The sequence below is a fragment of the Aethalodelphis obliquidens genome, unplaced genomic scaffold (genome assembly GCF_003676395.1).
Source record: "Aethalodelphis obliquidens isolate GAN/ISIS:26980383/991018 unplaced genomic scaffold, ASM367639v1 scaffold14, whole genome shotgun sequence".
NCBI lineage: Eukaryota > Metazoa > Chordata > Mammalia > Artiodactyla > Delphinidae > Aethalodelphis > Aethalodelphis obliquidens.
Genome location: NW_020837958.1, coordinates 1,398,340 through 1,419,348, shown reverse-complemented (window position 1 = coordinate 1,419,348; position 21,009 = coordinate 1,398,340). Strand labels below are relative to the sequence as shown.

At 44.5% G+C, this 21,009-nt stretch overlaps 2 protein-coding genes across 2 annotated transcripts in view; one reads left to right on the top strand and one right to left on the bottom strand.

Moving 5' to 3' along the window:
• The first annotated feature begins 6,283 nt into the window (after window positions 1-6,283).
• OR6Q1 (olfactory receptor family 6 subfamily Q member 1) lies at window positions 6,284-7,413 on the top strand. Its single transcript, XM_027115687.1, has one exon. It carries the CDS (start codon window positions 6,460-6,462, stop codon window positions 7,411-7,413), a length of 954 nt encoding a protein of 317 aa, XP_026971488.1. The 5' UTR covers window positions 6,284-6,459.
• A 10,730-nt stretch (window positions 7,414-18,143) lies between these two features.
• Window positions 18,144-21,009, bottom strand: part of LOC113625137 (olfactory receptor 9I1-like) — a 29,995-nt gene continuing 27,129 nt past the window's right edge. Inside the window, 2 exon segments of the mRNA XM_027115654.1 lie at window positions 18,144-18,305; window positions 20,040-20,163. Coding sequence (XP_026971455.1) covers window positions 18,144-18,305; window positions 20,040-20,163 — 286 coding nt within the window.

The following is a 21,009-nucleotide window of genomic DNA, read 5'->3' as shown; positions in this document are numbered from 1 at the left end:
TTTGTTCAGAGAAGCTGTGATCCTTGAATTTGGGGTCCCTGTTACACAATGAGATCCAATAGCTTGCATTTGCCACCAGTCCCAAGGTTCTGAGCGCTTGGGACCTTTGTGTTCTACCCAGAGAAAAAGCAGAGAAGTAGCAGGGACAGGTGAGTAGCTCTTCTAGAGATTTCTGACACCTGATTATGGGTTAGTTAGCTTCTGGTTTATACCAACGCTGGAAACTAACAAGCACACATCCTAAGAGCGTGCAGAAGGTGGTGAATGGAAAAAGCATCATCAACCAAAGAGATACGAAATCTAGAGTCAGGAACCCTGACCTCAGTATAACCCAATCCTTTCTTCAGTTTTCCCAATATGTTATCTCATTTTTTTTCTTTCAAAAACTCTCTTACCAAGTCATTGTGGTTTTAAATATCAATCCATTTCTCAAGTGAGGAAACTGAGGCACACGGAATTCAACTGATTTTCTTAAGCTCACATAGAGTAGGGCTATCAAGGGATGTTTGGGGTTTTAGTTCCCCTTCATCTCCATCTGCCCCCTCAAGACACTTAAAATAAACCTACAATATAAACAAAATCAATTTTCTTGTTATTCAAGTGCAACTTCAAGGCCATCCCCAGGGCCCCCCTGAGATTGCCATCCCCTAGGCTTTCCCTTTATTGAAATTCTGCAGTAATCACTAGACCATCAGTAACGGAAGCAAGATAATAAGAAGGTCTTCCTGGAGTGTACCTTTAAAGTTTTCAGAGCCTTCCTATCTACTATTCACTGATTCACATAATATCCGGGAGACAGGAAGAGCAGGCATTATTCCTATTGAGAGATTAGGAGCTCAGATAGATAGTTTGATCCACCTCGGATCTTTTCTGCTATAGTGGGCTCTCTCTGGCTTGCCTTGGGACTGGGGTCTCTGCTGCACATATGACTGGAGACCCTTCCCATTTCTTTTCTATGTCTCCACTTCCCATTTTTCCATTCATGAAGAGACCGTCTGTGAGTGGCTTTGAGGAACAGGTCATGGTACTGAGTATTGAAGCTGCTGGAATAATGAGAGAAGCTCTCAGTTAATTCATCAGGTTTAGTTTTAGGAAAGCCAACCCCCAGGGAGGCGGTATGGTGGAAAGATGGTGGGCTCTGGGGTCAGACTGGGCTGTATTCTCATCTGGACTCTGCCGCTTCCTAGTGGTTGAAGCAGGGTTTGTGGGAGCCCACATGCTAGGTGCCTCTCTCCCCCTCTGCAGCCACCTGGCAACTGGGGAAACTTAGGGCTTGGTGGAGCAGAGTTTGAGAAGAGCTGATATAATACAGTTTTTCAGGAAATTTAAAATTAAATTCAGTAGCTAAGAAAAAGAATTATATGCAAAAATCAATTCAACTTGTTTCTCACCCAAGGCCAGTGAGCGTGGGCTGCTCCAGGCACACAGGCATCATTCTTGCGGGCACCTTCGGTCTTGGAGCTGATTGGCAGGAGGGTTGCTTGGACTTCAACATCCAAATTGGACAGCTCTTCTGTAAGTATTGGTGGCCTTCCTTTCCTTCCCGTTTCCTTCAAACAGATAACTGGATGTGGAAAGAAAATAGCATTCTGGGTCAGCATAATCCTCAGAGCATATATCCAACTATTTTTATTATATCAACATATTCATTGCATGCAGACTTCATCCAGTGACTCTTTTTGGCACTGGCAACACAGTGATGAACAGACAAAGGCACTATCTTCAAGGAGCTTACGTGTGTGTGTGTATGTATGTGCGTGTGTATGATGTTATAGACAAACAAATAAATGTCTAACAGATGACAATGAAGCTGTGACCGAAAATCAAGGCGAGAAGGGGGTCAGAGAGTGACGGGAGTTGTATTTTCAGAGAGGTGGTCAGAAAGGGTCTCTACGTGAGGGAGAATTGAAGGAAGTACAGGAGGAAGTCACCCAGAAAGGCAGAAGGAACAATGAGAGCAAAGGCCCTGAATTGTCGCTTAATGCTTTGACCTTCCATTTTTAGACCAGCCCTGCAAATGTACATATTACGCCCTCCGTTTGAAGATGAAAAGAAATGAGGCTCAGCGAGATTAAGAACCTTTCCTAAAATACAGCTGGTACCTGATGGAGCCAGGGTCAAGCTCAGCTCCTGTGATTTTAGAGATGGTGCTGTGAACTCGGGGGGTTGTCTGTGTGCCTGAAAGTGGGAGTAACTATTGCTGTCATGATGCAGGAAGTAAGAGCAGAGAGGAGGCAGAGAGCAGGACCCCGGGCTTCAGCTCCTACGCCTCCTGTATCCCCTTCTGCCTGCCTTGTGGTCCCGCGCCACCATCGTCTGCTCACCTTGGTTTGGTGGTTGGGTTCTGAAATCATTGTCTGGGTCTTAGTATGTTCATTTTCCAACGCCTTTCACCTTTGAGGACAAGTCTCCCAGAGGCTGGGTAGAGAGAACTGAAACAGGGAGAAATCTAGCCTCTCCCACCAGGCTTATCACATAGCTGCACCAGCAAATAGCTGCAGGAACCCAATTTTAATTTCCCTGCATGGGCCTCAAACTGTTTTCCACATTTGTTAGGGAAAGTCTTAGCCAAGGGAACACCATCCTTTGAGGACACTAAACTAGGCCAGGTTCCTGGGTGGCTTCCTCTCCTCATTCAGTGATTGTCCCACATGACCCTATCCTCTCCCCACAACCCCACCGTGGCCTTCCTACTTGACACTTGGTTGATAATGTTCTCTTAATCTTGGAGAGGAAGCCAATGTGGTTAACAGGCCTGGGAGTGTCGCTGTGCCCCTGCAGGTCGCCAGAGCCCGCCGGGGGACTCCTCCAGTCCAGCGGGGCCCCGAGCTGCAGAGAAATGAACCTCACAGGCAGGGCTGGCAGCCAGGGTTGCAGGTTTGCCATTTGGTGACATGAAGTAACAGAGGGAGGTGGCACAGTGTGTGTGCGTGGGAAGCACAGATATCTAGGTCAGATGCGCTGGGGTTTGAATCCCATCTCTCCCATTTACTATCTGGCTCTTTACAGAAGAGGTTTGATGGCCCCTGATCTCGGAGGCATGACTGGTTTTCCTTAGGGATCTAGGCTCTTTTGATGGTGTGGTTCTGCCGTCCACTGAAGTCTCCAAATATTCTGAATTTAGTCTGTGACTAGAGAGGGAGAGAGTCTGAAGATAGTGGGAAAGCTCACCTGCTTCTTCAAAATCCCAGCCCACAAGTGAGATGCATCCCGGGCTGGAGGCAAGAGGCTGGGAACGAGCCCCTGGCCCGGCTGCCTCGTAACAGCGCTCCACACTGGGGGGGCGGGGGGGTCTTTGCGGTGTGTGTGTGTTCAAAATATCCTACTTCTTTACCCCTTGTCCAGCAGTTGAGTAATAAAAGCCGTTCTTTCAAGGTAACATCTGGATTTGATACAAACCCCCTCAGGTTCTGGCATCCTATCTCTAAGTTATGGATCAGAGAACTGAAACTATCATAAGGTAACACCTGTCCCAGGCCCTGTGGTAGATGCTCGGGCACCTGCTCTGTGCCAGGTTGCCCCTCTGGTACATCTGCTATGGTGCCTGGCACAGAGCGGGTGCCCTGTGCATATTTTGGTCTGACCTGCATACAAGTTTGGAGGAATAAGGGAAGGAAAAGTCTTCCTACTGAAGATGAGACTATCGAACTTGAGTCGCAGCTGGAAGGCCAGGTAAGATTTAGTAACAATACTAACAACTAATGGATGAGGCAACCAAGCTAGTGAATAGCAGGGCCAGGGCTTGATTTCAGATCTGTTTGACTCTAAATCTTGTGCTTTTAATGACTATGAAAAAGAATGAACATTTCAGAAAACTTTACCGTGAAACCTGTAAGGCAGGTTTCTACAGCATCTGTGCGCAGTGAGGAAGGGTATCTGGAAAGGGTGAGCACTGTTCCTAAGATGCTACACGATAAGCCAAATTGCAAAGGGGAGAAACGTGCAGGAACTGTGCTCTGAAATTTCCTGGAGCCAACAGAAGCGTGAAGCATCTGGGGCTGCAGTGCAATTATTTGTTCAGGAAACCAGTGTTTATAGACCCCCACTATGGGGATGTTGGAGCCTGGATTTAGGTGTGGTGAAGATACCTGCAGGAATCTGAAGACTCTGACCTTGTTTATTTCTGATTTTGTATCTCTACGTGCTTTCACTGCCAGCAAATCATGAAATGTTGACACCCGAGGGAACCTGTTGAATTATTTTTAGGGGAAAGAGCAAGGGTTTTAGACCTTGGCAAACCTGGATTCAAATTCCAGTTCAGGCATTTGTGTGACCAGAGGCAAAACACGATTTGTTTTCCTCCAAAGGGTCAGAGACATTCAATAATTTGTCCAAGGTTACAGAACAAGTATGTAATGGTTTCAGTTATCTACAGCTGTTTAACAAACCACTCCAAAGCTTAGTGGCTTACAGAAATGACAATCAGCTATTTAGTTCACAAATCTGCAATTTGGGGAAGGCCCAGCAGGGAAGACTGGTGTCAGCGGGGTCAGCTTGACCAGGGCTGGAGGGTCGATTCTTCAGATGACTCATTCACCTGGCTGGCATGTTGGTGCTGGCTGTCAGTGGAAGATCAGCCAGGGCTGAGGACCAGGGACCTTAATTCCTCTCCACCTGGGCCTTTCTGCAGGCTGCTTGGGCTTCCTCACACCATGGTGGCTGGGTTCCAAGAAGCAGGGAGAGGAATCAGTTTCTTAAGGCCTGGAAACTGGCACAGCAACTCTTCTGTCTTCTTATGTTGTCAAGCAGCCACAAAGCTCAGATTCCAGGGGAGTGGCCATTGGCCCCACTTTTTAATGGGAAGAGTGTCAAAGAATTTAAAAATGACCACAGTAATGGGGACATTATATTCTCTTACTTACTCTCTTTTTTTTTTTAACACCTTTATTGGAGTATAATTGCTTTACAATGGTGTGTTCACTTACTCTTAAAATTAGATAAGGGTTGATCTTTTTGGACCCCGTTTTTATTATCTGTTTTACAAGATGGAATTATTATTAATTTTTTGTTTTGTTTTGTTTTGTTTTCTTTCGGCGGTATGCCGGCCTCTCACTGTTGTGGCCTCTCCCATTGCGGAGCACAGGCTCCGGACGTGCAGGCTCAGCGGCCATGGCTCACGGGCCCAGCCGCTCAGGGGCATGTGGGATCTTCCCGGACTGGGGCACGAACCCGTGTTTCGGCAGGCAGACTCCCAACCACTGTGCCACCAGGGAAGCCCTGACACTCAGCTTTGACCTTCATTAACTTGGTTACTAGCTCTTCATGATGTTGGCCTAGACTGTTCCTCAAGCTCAGTGAAAGTCACTTCCCCTCTATGATCTATTCCAGGAGAAGTCAACACCTAAGAATGTCCTCTAGTATGTATGTACGTGTGTATGCATGCATGCATTTTTATTGAGGTGCAGTTGATGTACAGTATTATGTAAGTTTTGAGTGGACAACATAGCGACTCACAATATAAAGGTTATACTCCATTTATAGTTATTATAAAATCTTGGCCATATTCCCTGTGCTGTACAATATATCCTTGTAGCTTATTTATTTTATACGTAGTAGTTTATACCTCTTACTCCCCTACCCCTAAGGTGTCCCTCCCTACTTCTCTCTCCCCATTGGTAACCACTAGTTTGATCTCTATATCAGTGAGTCTGTTTTGTTATACTCATTCATTTGTTTTATTTTTAGATTCCACATATAAGTCATATCATAGAGCATTTGTCTTTCTCTGTCTGACTTATTTCACTAAGCATAATACCCTAAGCATCCATCACAGGTGAATGATAAGGAAGATGTACACACACACACACACACACACACACACACACACACACAACGGAATACTCCTCAGCCATAAAAAAGGATGAAAATTTGCCATTTGCCACAACATGAATGGACTTGGAGGGTATTATTCCCTAGTATTTTTAACCCAATCATGATAAATACTTTAGAGGGATTATCTAATTAAAATTTTCCCAACAACTCTGTTAGTTAGCTTCTTTTGTATTTGGAGCCAGGAATGCTTGATCAGGAAGCCAAGCTCTTAACCTTCATGGTACTTGAGGTTTCCAAAATACATGATGTTCTCTCTGATGTCTGAGATTTTATACTTGTTATGTGCTCTCTATTTCTCTATCTTTTATGTCACTAACTTATACTTATTTTTCAGGTTCCAATTTAGACAGCTCTTCCTCCAGGAAGATTTCCCTGATTCCTCAGGACTGGTTGAGCTTCCCCTCTACTGCCTCCCATTAATATCCTGTCTTATTTCTATCTAGCACTTTCCATCTTGTACTTTAATCGTCTGTTTTCTCGTGCCCCTCATGGACTATACATTTTTTTGAGAGTTAAGGATAGCGTCTTGACTTTATTTTCCTCTCCTGAAGTGAAAGATACTTCAGTCCAGCATCTCGTAGGTTCTCCTTGAGTTGTCATTATCTGTGAGGCTGAGACTACTCACATATGCAGCCCTGTGACCAAAACTGGACCCACATAACAGAGTTTGTTATGGTGGGCTCTGCTGAGGTGCATGAAATGCGCCTCCTCTTCTTTACTCTCTTCTTCACTATGTACCTGTTCACCTTGGCGGAGAATTTGGCCATCATCCTGGTTGTGGGTTTGGACCACCAGCTATGTAGACCAATGTATGTCTTCCTGACACACTTGTCCTGCCTTGAAATCTGGTACACTTCAGTCACAGTGCCCAAGATGCTGGCTGGTTTTATTGGGGAACACAGGGGCAAGAATATCTCCTATGCTGGATGCCTGTCCCAGCTCTTCATCTTTACCTTCCTTGGGGCAACGGAGTGTTTCCTACTGGCCGCCATGGCCCATGACCGCTACGTGGCCATTTGTATGCCTCTCCGATATGGGGCCTTGGTGTCCTGGGGCAGCTGCTTCCGTCTGTCAGCTGCTTGTTTGCTGGTTGGCTTCCTCACCCCCACTGTGCCCATCTACCTCATGTCCCGACTGACATTTTGTGGCCCCAATGTCATTGATCACTTCTTCTATGATGCTTCACCCCTGCTAGCCTTGTCCTGCTCAGATGTCACCCTGAGGGAGACCACAGACTTCCTGGTCTCTCTGGCTGTGCTCCTGACCTCCTCCACAGTCATCGCTGTGTCCTATGGCAACATTGTCTGGACGCTGCTGCATATCCGCTTGGCTGCCGCGTGCTGGAAGGCCTTCTCCTCCTGTGCAGCCCACCTGACTGTGGTGAGCCTCTTCTATGACACACTCTTCTTCATGTATGTCTGGGCCAAAGTGGCCCCTTCCATCAACTTCAACAAGGTGGTTTCTGTCTTCTACTCCATCGTCACTCCAACGCTCGACCTTCTCATCTACAGTCTTCGAAACAAAGAGGTGAAGGGAGCTCTGGGCAGAGCCTTTTCCTTCAGGTCTTGGAAAGGTCAGTGAGGGGGAGGTGGGGATCCAATGTCCTTGCCTTGGCTTTTTAGAAGGAGGGTGGTGAGGACGCTGGAATGGAACAGAGGCCTAGGAGTCAGGAGTTATGGACTATGTATTAGTTCAAGTAAAACGCTAGTCTGCTATAACTATAATGTAGCTTAAAGAATGAAGGATACTTTCTCTTTCCTGAAGAGTCCAAGGTGAGTGATCCAGGTTGGTAGATGTGCTCAACAGGCATTCAAGGATCCAGGTTCCTTGCATCTTTTTTTTTCTGGAAGCTCCCTGTCTCCAGTTACCACCACATGCTTCTCTTCCTCTTTGCCATCACTTCTCCGCTTTCTTTCCTTCTTTTTTAGCAATCCAATTATTTTCATTTTTATTAAAAAATTTTTTTTATTGGAGTATAGTTGATTTCAAAGCTGTGTTACTTTCAGGTGTACATCATAGTGAATCTGTTATACATATACATATATCCACTATTTTTTATTTTAAAATTTTATTTATTTATTTTTGGCTGCTTTGGGTCTTTTTTGCCGTGCGTGGGCTTTCTCTAGTTGTGGCGAGCAGGGGCTACTCTTCGTTGTGTTGCACATGCTTCTCTTGTTGCTTCTCTTGTTGCAGAGCACGGGCTCTAGGCACGGGCTTCTGTAGTTGTGGCACATGGGCTTAGTTGCTCCACAGCATGTGGGATCTTCCTGGACCAGGGCTCAAACCCGTGTCACCTGCAGTGGCAGGCACATTCTTTACCACTGTGCCACCAGGGAAGCCCTCCACTCTTTTTTAGATTCTTTTCCCATATAGACCATTACAGAGTATTGAGTAGAGTTCCCTGTGCTATAGGGTAGGTCCTATTTGTTACCTATTTTATATATAGTAGTGTGTGTATGTCAATCCCAACCTTCCAATTTATCCCTCCCCCCTTGCCCCTGGTAACCATAAGTTTATTTTCTAAACTGTACCTGTAACAGTTTACAGTTTCTGTAACTGTAAACTCAGTTTCTGTTTCCTTCCATCTTCAGGGTCAGCATCCGCTCGGATGTTGGCAAACTAAGGCCTCTGGGCCAAATCCAGCTCCGCACTTATTTATAACAACCTGTGAGCTAAGAAGAGTCTTTAAATAGTTGAAAACAAATCCAACCTAGAATAATATTTCATGGCACAGAAACATTTTATAAAATTAAAAATGTCAGTGTCTGTACGTCAAGTTTTACTAGAACACATAGCAGTCTACGGCTGCTTTTATGCTGCAGTGACAGACGTGAGTCGTTGTAACAGAGACCGTTTGCCAGCCCCCAATCTGGGGCCTTCTTATTACTTCCATCATGAACATAGGGTCCCAGTGGACGAGAAGAGTGAGCATAGAGCATGGAGAAGACACAGCCTGTATTTTAAAGTTTCTTCACTAGATAGAGCCATCAACATTTCTACTCACCTTTGCTGGTGAGAAGTTAGCCCCAGGTCACATCTAATTGCAAGGAGGGTAAAAAGAATTGTGTGAACCACACTGACTCCATTTCGTCAGCTCCCTCTTGGGCCTGCAGTCCTGCCCCGCCCCCATCTCTGTGTGACTGAGCTTTGGCCCACTCACAAGGAATGCACCCAAGCCAGCTAAGCTCCCTGTTAACATTTACCCTTGCCTTCATCTGATATGAAACTAAAAGAATGCCTTTTGCTGACGCAGATGGTTAACGGCCATGGAAATGTAGGGGAAACTCCTGTTCCTGGTGGTGCAGACGTGCTTCTCCCTAGTAGTCGGATTCTATTTTTAGCTTTGGCCGCTTTCAATGTACCCCCGTACCCCTTTTGGTGATGTGCGCTGTAGTTGCGAGTGCCTCTGGGTCATCATCCACCCGATCCTGACTGTATGTAAGTTACCAGCAATACATTTTATAATTGCCCTTTATGGAGTTCCCTGCTTCCTTTTTTGGTCTCAAAGTTCCATCTCAGTTCGGAGGTTATTATTCAAGATCTCTGCCTCCCAACAAGAGTCCATAGCTAGGCAGACAAATACCTGCCAAAATTTGATTATTGTGGAAAAAGGGACGAACAAATTTTGGTAGACAACCGGCGGTTTCCACCACAAAGTCCCTAGAATCACAGCTGATTCTTCATGTGACCCATGTACTTATCTTCTTTGTATCTACGTTCTTTTATTTGAAATATAGACCAAGCTTCCTGCTATACCAAATGGTGCTTTGAAAATTGATTTAGGAAGATCTCATGGCAATGTCAGCTCACTTGAAGTAAGGCTTAAAAAGACAGTTATAATTCAGTTCCCTGTATGGAGATAGTTGCATTCCTAAAGACATTAACGATCATCCTTCGAATGTGGATTTTAGAAACTACAATATGTGGAAGAGGAAAATGCTGAGCTTGGGATAAGGTAGAGGAAGGACAGAATTACTGTAATGGTGTTTCTTAAGGGGCCAGTAATGAGATGGCATAATGGTGCCCACAGCCCCAGTCTCTACCTTCCCCCGCCCCAACCCAGTATCTTCACTGTTGCATTTTTTTTTTTTTTTAAAGTAAAGTGCCTAGGCAACTCCATCTTCTCCCATCTTCCGAGGAGACGGAGTCCGCAGTCAGGTTCCCAGCAGTGCCAGGCTGTCTTGGAGAACTGTCCAGCCAGCAACCCCCTACACCAGTGCATGGAAAACTTCCAGCTTCTCCTGGTACAGGTGGTGAAACTGCTTGGCCAGACAGTGGAAGCGGGCTTTGCAGTTTCCCATCTCCCTCTTGGCTCGTGCTGGTTCTGATATGGGTGTTTCCGGGCCGCCCCTGCAGGCTCGAGTGTTCACTCGACTCCCTTCCGCTGTCTCACAGGAGCACGTCTGATTGGTGCAGCCTGGGTCACATGCCTGCCGCTGTTGCAGTTTTAATAGTTAACAGAGAGAGCACAAATTACATGTTTTGAAAACCATTTCATTTTTTTTTAAAATTTATTTTTGGCTGTGTTGGGTCTTGGTTGCTCCCCGCGGGCTTTCTCTAGTTGCGTTGAGCGGGGGCTGCTCTTCATTGCGGTGCGCAGGCTTCTCACTGCGGTGGCTTCTCTTGTTGCGGAGCACGGGCTCTAGGCGAGCGGGCTTCAGTAGTTGTGGCTCTCGGGCTCTAGAGCGCAGGCTCAGTAGTTGTGGCTCTCGGGCTCTAAAGCACAGGCTCAGTAGTTGTGGTGCACGTGCTTAGTTGCTCCGCAGCATGTGGGAACTTCCCGGACCAGGGCTCGAACCTGCGTTCTGTGCATTGGCAGGCGGATTCTTAACCACTGCGCCACCAGGGAAGCCCCATTTCATTTATTGAATATTATATCAGTGATGTGCTTTATATTCTTTTGGATGAGGGCAAGATGCAAAAACAGTATAAAGATGATAATCTTTCAGGAACAAATATAAGAATTCATCCGAATAAGACAGAAGCAGTAGTTACTTTCAGGCACCTGACCTGAGTAGATTTGACACAAAATGAATTTGACTTTTAGGTTTCTGCATGATGGGGAAAAAAACAAAATATACTGGATGTATTAGAGTCTTCCAGAGAAACAAAACCAATAGGATATCTATATCTATCTATCTATCTATATGTGTGTGTGTATTTATAGGAATTGATTAATGTGATTGATTATGGGGGCCAAGAAGTCCCATGGTTTGGCAACTGCAAAGCTGGAGAACCAAGAAAACCTTCAGTACGAGCCTGAAGGTCTCAGAACCAGGAGTGCTAATGTCCAAGGGCAGGAGGAGATGAATGTCTCAGCTCAAGCAAAGAGCAGATTTGACCTTATTTTGCCTTATTGTTCAATTCAGGTCCTCAGTGGATTGGGTAATGCCCACCTGTGTTGGTGAGGGCCATCTTCTTTACTCAGTCTACTTATTCAACTGTATTCTTTCAGAAACATTCCTTATCCCAGCCAACTGACACATAAAATTAACCATCGCTCTGGGTTATGTAGTTCTCATTTACGGTAGCAGAAAGAATTCAAATTCAAACACAGGGGATATTTTCTGGATTTTGAGAACTATTCTAAGAATAACTGTGGGAAACATCAGCAAAGCTTACGATTTTCAGCTTCTTGAAGAAGAAATCTGTATTTTGAGGTAAATTACATAAAATGGTAAAAACTCTGAGGCATACTCTTAGAAAGGTTTCCATACATGTAAAAGTGAATCTTGCTTTAATAAAATCTGATGTAAGAAAGTAAACTGAAAAAAAAAAGGCCTTTGTGAGTGTGGTTATTTACATTATAAAACATTCCCTCCCTTAAAAAACAGACCTACAGGGACTTCTCTGGTGGTCCAGTGGTTAAAACTCCACGCTCCAATGCAGAGGGCGCCAGCTCCATCCCTGGTTGGGGAGCTAAGATCGTGTATTCTGCATGGCGTGGCCAAAAGCAAAAAAACCCCAAAAAACCCAGACCTACCTTCCAGGATCTGGATTGCTGGCGAGGTGTATGATATGTGTAGGTATTGACAATTAAAGTTTTAAAAGACACGGCTAGGGCTTCCCTGGTGGCGCAGTGGTTGAGAGTCCGCCTGCCGATGCAGGGGATACGGGTTCGTGACCCGGTCCGGGAAGATCCCGCATGCCGCGGAGCGGCTGTGCCCGTGAGCCATGGCCGCTGAGTCTGCGCGTCCGGAGCCTGTGCTCCGCCACGGGAGAGGCCACAACAGTGAGAGGCCCTCGTACCGCAAAAAAGACACTGCTAAAAAAAAGAAAAGACACTGCTAATGATAGATCAGTCTGCAATGAGATAAATTATGAAATCATGTCAGGGAAAATGCATATTTTTGTAAATATGGGATTTCTGAGAATATAATTCCTTTTCTGGGGGTATATTTATTCATAGTGTAAAGTCGAGTTATGTGAAGTGCTAGCTTAACATAGACGCTACTTCACTGATACCCAGAGAAAGTCGCAGGGAGTAATCCCAGAGAGAAACAAGATTTATTAAGATAACTTCTGTAATAAGTGCTGTTTAATCTTGTTTTGCCCACTCTGGGTATGAGAATCTTGGCTTAAGCGTTAGCTGGGGACTACCTGGTAACTATCTTGGAGAAAGTCCTTTGACTTGGGACATAGCGAGAATGACCAAACCTACGCTCTGAAATCAGAACTCTACAGTTTTCTGCGTACCGTTATGTAACACCATCAAAGGCTTTGATATGTGTGTACTTCACTGAGGCCCATCTGGATCTCCTTCCATATTTTTTTTATCCCTTGCACCTGTGCTGGGATTCCCACTTCTTTTTTTCAGGGTTCTTAGTCTTTGGTTAGTCTCTTATTTTTCACTTTTCACATTCCAAGCCCTGAGCAGCTGATTTCTATGGAATATTTGGCAAAATGCTCGTTCTGACTGTGGTATGATACAGCTCTCTCTCTCTAATTTGAGTCTTCTTTATCTTTATCCCTGTTTCCTTTGTGGCTTCATTTGCATTGGTCGAAATAAAATTCTCAGCAGGCCATGGCAAGATAGGAGCATGTTAAAGCCCTTTTGGCAGGAACTTAAGATGAATCTCATTGCTCAGAAAAATGGATTCCTTGATACCTTGAGACATTTTGTGTAACACCATTCAGCAACATTCCTCCCAGGGGACAGTCCAGCAGCGCTGTCATTGAATTAATATATGCCCAGTTATTGTGGGATTAATCATTATCCCCACACTCTCATGGAAGTGGAGGGGCTTCATTTAGAGCAGACCTTGCTCTAGCGCATGGGAGACAGTCACCTGTCCTCATTTACCCAAAGACAAGCAGCTAACCAGAGCAGGTTCAGGTTATTTACTTCTTTTTTTTGTCTTCTTCTAGCTTTATTGAGATATAATTTAAATCTAGCACTGTATAAATTGAAGGTGTACTGCACAAAATTGACTTCTATACATCATGAAATGCTTATCACGATAAATTTAGTGAATGCCCATCATCTCGTACAGATACAAAATGAAAGAAATAGAGAAACATTTTTTTACCTTGTGATGAGAACTCTTAGGGTTTACTCTCTTAATAGCTTTCATATATAACATACAGCAGTGTTAATTATATTTATTATGTTGTACATTATATCCCTAGCACTTATTTATCTTATAGCTGGAAGTTTGTACCTTTTGACTGACTTCAGCAGATTCCCCCTCCCCCTCCCCCACGCCTCTGGTAACCACACATATGATCTCCTCTTCTATGAGTTTGTTCATTTGTTTGCCTTTGAAGTATAACTGACCTGCAACACTATGTTGGTTCCTGGTACACAACATAATGATTCGATATTTCTATTCATTTCAAAATTATCACCATGACAAGTCTAGTTACCATCTTTCACCATACAAAGACATTACATACTTATTGACTATATTCCCCACACTGTACATTTCATACATGTTACTCATTTATTTTGTACCTGAAAGTTTGTACCTCTTAATCTCCCTCATCTATTTCTCTCCTCCTTCCACCCCTCTTTCTTCTAGAAACTACCTGTTTGTTCTCTGTATCTATGGTTCTGTTTCTGTTTTGTTATGTTTGTTCATTGGTTTTGTTTTTTAGATTCCACATATAAGTGAAATCATACAGTATTTGTCTCTGTCTGACTTATTTCACTTAGCACAATACCCTCTAGGTCCATCCATGTTGTTGCAAATGGCAAAATTTTATTCTTTTTTTATGGCTGAGTAATATTCTTGTGTGTGTGTGTCTTTATTCTTTATCCATTCATCTACTGATGGGCACTTAGGCTGCTTCCATATTGTGGCTATTGTAGATAATGCTGCAATGAACATAGGGGTGGATATATCTTTTCGACTTAGTGTTCTTATTTTCTTCAGAAAAATACCCAGGAGTGGAATTCCTGGATCATATGACAGTTCTATTTTTAATTTTTTGAGGAATCTCCATATTGTTTTTCATAGTGGTTGTACTAATTTAAATTCCCACTGACAGTGCACAAGGGTTCCCTTTTCTCCACATCTTCTCAACACTTGTTGCCTTTTTGACAATAGCCACTCTGACAGGTGTGAGATGATTTCTCACCGTGGTGTTGATTTGCATTTCCCTGATATTAGTGACGTTGAGCATCTTTTTCTGTGCCTATAGGCCATCCGTATGTGTTCTTTAGGAAAGTGTTCTCTGAGGTATGTTCCCGCTATACCCATTTGTTGAGAGTTTTTTATCATAAATTCAACATAGATGTTTAATTTCGTCAGAAGCTTTTTCTGCACCTATTGAGACAATCTTGTTTTTATTCTTCAGTTTATTAACGTGGTGGATCACAGTGATGGATTTGTAGATATTGAACCATCCTTTCATCCATGGGATACATCTTACTTGATCATGGTGTATGATCCTTTAATGTATTGTTGAATTCAGTTTGCTAAGATTTTATTGAGGATTTTTCATCCATGTTCATTAGTGATATTGGCCTGTAATTTCCTTTTTTTGTGATACTTCTGTCTTGTTTTGGTGTGAGGGCGACACTGGCCTTGTAGAATGAACTTGGAAGCATTCCTTCCTCTACAATTTTTTGGAATAGTTCGAGAAGGATAGGTGTTAACTTTTCTTTAAATGTTGGGTAGAATTCATCTGTGAAGCTATCTAGTCCTGGACTTTTATTTGTGGGAGTTGTTTTATTATTGATTCAATTTCATTACTGGTAATTGGTCTGTTCATATTTTCTATTTCTTCCTGGTTCTATCTTAGGAGATTGTACATTTCTAGGGATTTTTCCATGTCTTCTACATTGTCCATTTTATTGGTGTATAATTGCTTTTAGTAATCTCTTATGATCCTTTATATTTCTGTAGCATCGGTTGTAACTTCTTTTTCATTTCTGATTTATTTATTTGAACCCTCTCTCTTTTTTTTTCTTGGGGAGTCTGTCTAACGGTTTGTCAGTTTTGTTTATTTTTTCAAAGAACCAGCTCTTAGTTTCATTGATCATTTCTATTGTTTGTTTTAGTCTCTATTTCACTTATTTCTGCTCTGATCTTTATGATTTCTTTCCTTCTACAGACTTGGGTTTTGTTTGTTCTTTTTCTGATTCTTTTAGGTATAATGTTAGGTTGTTTATTTGGACTGGGTCCAAAGGCTGCCTATGGGGCCCCAGGGGTCCCAGGGCTAGTGCTGGCCCACTGGTGGGTGGGGCTGGGTCCCAGTGCAGCTGGGGTGTTAGAGGGTCCTATGGCATCTGACTTGCCGGTAGAGGGGGCTGTGTCCCTGCCCAGCTATCTGCTTGGCCCGGGGTGTCCCAGGACTGGTGCTTCCTGGCTCGTGGGTGGGGCAGCATCCCGGCACTAATAAGCTGGAGGAAGGATTCCAAAATGGCACACTTGCTAGCACCAGTGTTTTCATGGTTGGATGAGCTTCCGAAATGGCTGCTGCCAGTGTCTATGTCCCCAGAGTGAGACCCAATTGCCTCCTACCTGTCTCAGAGACTCTCCAAGACAGCTGGTAGGTCTGACCAGACTCCTTTCAAATTACTGCTTCTGTCCTGGGTCGCAGAGGATGTGAGATTTTGTGTGCATCCTTTAAGAGTGGTGTCTCTATTTCCTACAGCCCTCTGGCTCTCCTGAAAGTTAAGTACTGTTGGCCTTCAAAGCTAAATGTTCCGGGAGCTTATCTTCCTGGTGCAGGACCCCTGTGGAGCTTGGACCCCTCACTCCTTGGGGAGAATTTCTGCAGTTGTAATTATTCTCCCATTTGTGGGTCAGCTACGTGGGAGTATGGGTCTTCCCTTCCTAGTTGTCTCTGCCCTTCCTAGTTGTGTTGCCATGGTTCCTTCCCTGTAGCTTTAGTTGTAGAAGATCTTTTCTGCTAGTCTTCATGTCTTTCTCATCAATAGTTGCTCTGTAAATAGTGGTAATTTTGGTGTGCCCATGGGAGGAGGTGAGCTCAGGATCTTCCTACCCTGCATCCTTGGCCACTGTCTATTTACTTCTTATAAACAGTTTCACAATAGATACATTTAAGTACACTCTGATCAGGTTAGGTTGGAAATGTTAGCTCACAAGCTCTTCGCGTGTAAAGACCATACTTTAGCCATTTTGAAGTTCCCTCCCCATGACCTAGCTTCTAGCAACAGTCTCATAAAAGTTTCAGCTATTCATCAATCCATCAAGAGATTCAGGTTTGCCATTATGTATAATTTAATTGAATTATTTAATAAATACTCTTACTATTTGCTGAGTAATATTCTACATGCCTTATAAATATTAATTCATTTACTCCTCAGTGATAACCCCACAAAGTAAGGGCTATGGTTATCTTCCTTTACACACGAGGGAACTGCGGTACAGAGAAGTTAAGTAACTTGCCCAAAGTCACATAGCTAAGTAAATGGAAGTGCTACGGCTTGAAACTTACTCATCTGACTCCTAACATCTGCACAATGATGCCTTGGATTAACTGGTCCCCACTTTTGGCATCAGTTCCTTATCTGTAAAAGGACAGGATGGACTTGATGACTTTATATACTTACCTTTTGAGTGTTTAATAAGTGCTGAGAACCTTCAAGCATTTTTTTTGGGTTTCATTTCATTATCACAACAACCTAGAGAGAAAGGCGTAGTCTCACCTTACACTGGAGGAAACTGAAGCTTAGAGAGCTTAAGCAACATGCTCAGGTCCCTATAAGTACAACATGGAGGAGCCCAGAGGATTTGAGCCAGGTCTATTTGACTTCTTTTGACCATTCTACTGGGTTGGCCAAAAAGATCGTTCGGGTTTTTCTGTAACATCTTACCTTGCTGCCTCCCCTCAAAGATCTCTTCCAAGGCTAACTTTGCAGAAGTTGATTTATTCATTCATCAAACAACTACTCTGTCTCCTCTTTGCACCAGGCACTGGCTGGCTGCTGAAGGGTCACAGGATGAATTAGACCAGATGTTTCCATCTAGGACGGTATTAGTTGCAAACATGTCTCATCTCTCTCTAATGGAATGAAATACAAAATAGAAGCAACTAAGTGAAGAGGAGGGGTCCAGATGAGTGTGACAGGGCTCAGAGGAAGGAGCATTTTCCTGTTGATGAGCTTAGGGAAGGCATTCTTGAGAAGGTGGAACCCCTTACTGTTCACTACTGATTTTCTCACTTGAGATGATGCCTGCCAAGCATTTGTTCTTTTGTGATTTTTTCAGGATGGAGAAGGATGATGTAGCATTTGGGAAAGAAGAGGCAGCATATGAGCCTTGCTCCTGATGCCAAGATGGCAAAGACCTGCATGGCTATTATGTCTTTGCTTCAGGCACTCATGCACGCAGGGATGAAGGACACTTAGGTGGGCTGGGAAGGCCACCGGCAAGCTAACCAGACCTAGCAAACCCAAGTAACCCAGCATGGCATAAAACAGTTCCAAGGAGCCCTCATCACACTTTACAGCCACTGTGGACCCAGGCTCTGTAGAGTTCACAGGTTGTGGGGGCCATCTGGTCACCCAGAGTGTACATAAGGTTGCCTGGACCAGGGAACAGGCCATGGGGATGGTTCTAGGGAGAACTGGCCCTACCCACTTCCTAATCCGGGTGTGAGGCCAGGTGGCATGGAAGGCTGCCACCACCACAATGGTCTTGGCCAGCACAGTGGACACGCAGATTGTGAAGGTGACCCCCAAAGCTGCCTGGTGTATGGCACAGGTGAGGGGCTCTGGATGACCAATGAACATGAAGGGGCAGAGGAAACAGAGGGCCAAGGAGGACACAGCAGAAGGTAGCTGAGCTGGTGATTATTGGCTTGGACGACGGGGGTGTGGTGATGCCAGACAAAGATGCCTAAGATGTGTCCAGAGCAAGGAGGAAGAGCAGGGCTGTGTAGACGGCCAACACTGCGATGAGGGGCTCGTGGTAGGGCAAGTAGTCGAGGGTTTTGGGGATGCACTGACAACTCCCTGTTGGGCCACTGGTCCTCAGGGCACTTCTCACATGTAGCACTGTCTAAAGGAAGAGAGAGAAACTGGGTCAGAGAACAGAGTGGGGAAGCTTCTGGAAACTTTACCATGGTCAAGCGGTCATACGACTTCTGATGGCTTTTCCAGTAGAATCAGAATATTTCAGCCTCATTACGATGGGCCTTCCAGATTGCCTGATGTCCTCAGACTTAGGGCCAAAAACACACATGGCCGAAATCCTGATAGTCGCTCCTTATCATGCAACAGACTATAGTGAAATAACGTTGACATGGCAACCTACGGAAGCTCTAACTCCTGGTTAGGCTTTGGCCTTTTGAATTGCACAACCATCGTGGCAATGTTGTAATTCATAGTCACAGCTAATTTATTTGTGCATTTATTCATCCGTCAGCCTAGTTTATATGAGGAACGTTTACGGGGCTGCTTAATATGTGCACAGACTCTCTCCTTTTTCATGGAGCCACCCTTTTCTAAGTCACTCCTTTGATAGAACTTTTCAGAGCCTTGCTTTCTTTCTTTTTTTTTTTTTTTTTGTGGTACGTGGGCCTCTCACCGTTGTGGCCTCTCCTGTTGCGGAGCACAGGCTCCGGACGCGCAGGCTCAGCGGCCATGGCTCACGGGCCCAGCCGCTCCATGGCATGTGGGATCTTCCCGGACTGGGGCACAAACCCGTGTCCCCTGCATCGGCAGGCGGACTCTCAACCACTGAGCCACCAGGGAAGCCCCAGAGCCTTGCTTTCTGTAGTGATTTTAAGGAAAGGCTTTGTGGCTAGAGTTCTGGAGCAGTAATATATTCTCATTTAAGCTCTTTCTTTGATTTGGATTCTGAACCTGGTCTTCCTGAAACAATCTCTTTCTTTTTCAGTACATCTACCACCTATTACTCTCCCCCAAACGCATATTGAAACACATGCGGCTTCTCTACTTGAGTAATTCAGTGGTTCCCCATGTCCTACAGAATACGGTTCATGTTCCTGAGTCTGGCAAGTAAGGTCTTCTGTGATGTGACCACCTGCTTCCTACATCTCCCATCCCAGTCTAGACTCAAGTCACACTAGGCTCCTTGTTGCTTTCATGCCTTGAGGCTTCATTAACTTACTCCTTGGCCTGGACTGTCCTTATCATGCTTCATTGCCTTTGAGACCCTACTTGTTGTTCAAGGCCCATATCACATGCCACCCCCTCCAGTGAAAAGTCTGCCTACATATTCTTCATTAGAATTAATCGTTTCTCTCTGCTTTCATACTCAATGCTTGAGCTTTTAGTAAAGCAACTGACTTTAAGCCTAGTTTCTCTATTATACAATGACCATTCTCCTTTAGCAAATCATGAGCTCTGTGGGGCCAGGGGCTGTGCCTTATTTGTTGTTACCACCCTGGCACCCATCACAGTAGCTGCATACAGTAGGTGCCAGTTGCCATCTGTTGAATGAATGACATCTTAGTAAAACATAGATTCAATCATTAGGAGGCTTTTCCTCAATATTTATGGAACGCCCACCATGTGCCAGACATTAAAATAGGCACAAAATTTGGGCAAACTCATGGTTGATGAAAGAAAGAATGAATAGATAGCCGTACATGGCTATAAGGTAGCATGTGGGAAGGGCATATTGACACCATCTTTTTGATCTCCTTTTCCCTGGATCTTTTTCCCCATTAAATGAATCTTCCCTTGATGTAAATATCAGCTCTCATCTGAAACCTTCCTTGGGTGCTGACTGGCCACCTGCTGACCAAGGGCCAGCTTCCCTCTTTACCAGGTGGCATGGACATCTCTTTTCCAGGGCAGGGAAGGCAGCTGTAGCAGCAGTTTGACTTCTCAGATAGGGTTGGCTTCCTAGCTCCTGCAGGACGTTTTTCATTGCAGATGGAGGTAGGGACCTGCACAAGGGAGGAGAGAGAGCACTGGGGAGACTGCAGGGGAGACTGAATAGCACCCGTGCCATCAGGTCTTAGAAGAATTGGCAGCCTCATTCTCACTTACCGGTCCCTCCCTCTTTTCTTTCTTTCTCCCTCTCCTCCCCCACCTTAAAAAATTAAAAACCCTATTTATCTCCTTTTTCCTTTCTTTACCCCTTTCCTCTTTCCTTCCCTCCCTTTCTTGTTCAAATTGTTATCGATGTATTCCATGCATCAAGTACTGTGTAGGGTATTAGGGAGACAACAACAGGTAAAGATGAGTTCTTAAGATGTCACAGTCTGGGGGGAACCAAGAAATCTCAAGGAGAAGAAAGATATGCGCATCATTGCTCCACAGACAAAGGGCTGGCCCCTGGGTGTTGGGCTGGAATTCTGGTTCTGCCATTTATAGGCAGGGTGGCCTGGGGCTTAACCTCTCTAACCGTTAGTTTTCTCTTCGATAAAATGGGGGTAGCAGTTATATCTATTTTGAAGATTGTGTGAGGATTAAATGAGGTGATGCAGTGAAGCCCTTACTACAGTGCCCAGAACACTGTGAATGTATAACAAATGCTAGTGAATAGGATAATATTCTGAATGTTCTGGGAAGTTTGTCCTCCATTCTGGGCTCATCAAATCCCTTAGCTTTTATCTCAAGGGACTTATTTTCCCCCTGAGCCCAAACAGAATTGGGAGACCAATCAATAATGAATCAGATACAAAGACTACAAACACTAGTCAGGCAACTAATTTGCAGTTTCTCAACCCTCAGCATTACCGACATTAGGTGCTAGATACTTGTTGTGAAGCGCTGCCCTGTGCATCATA

What these genes read in the sequence shown, in the direction of transcription:
- OR6Q1 (XM_027115687.1), top strand. Translation starts at nt 6,460, where the DNA reads ATGCAGCCCTGTGACCAAAACTGGACCCACATAACAGAGTTTGTTATG.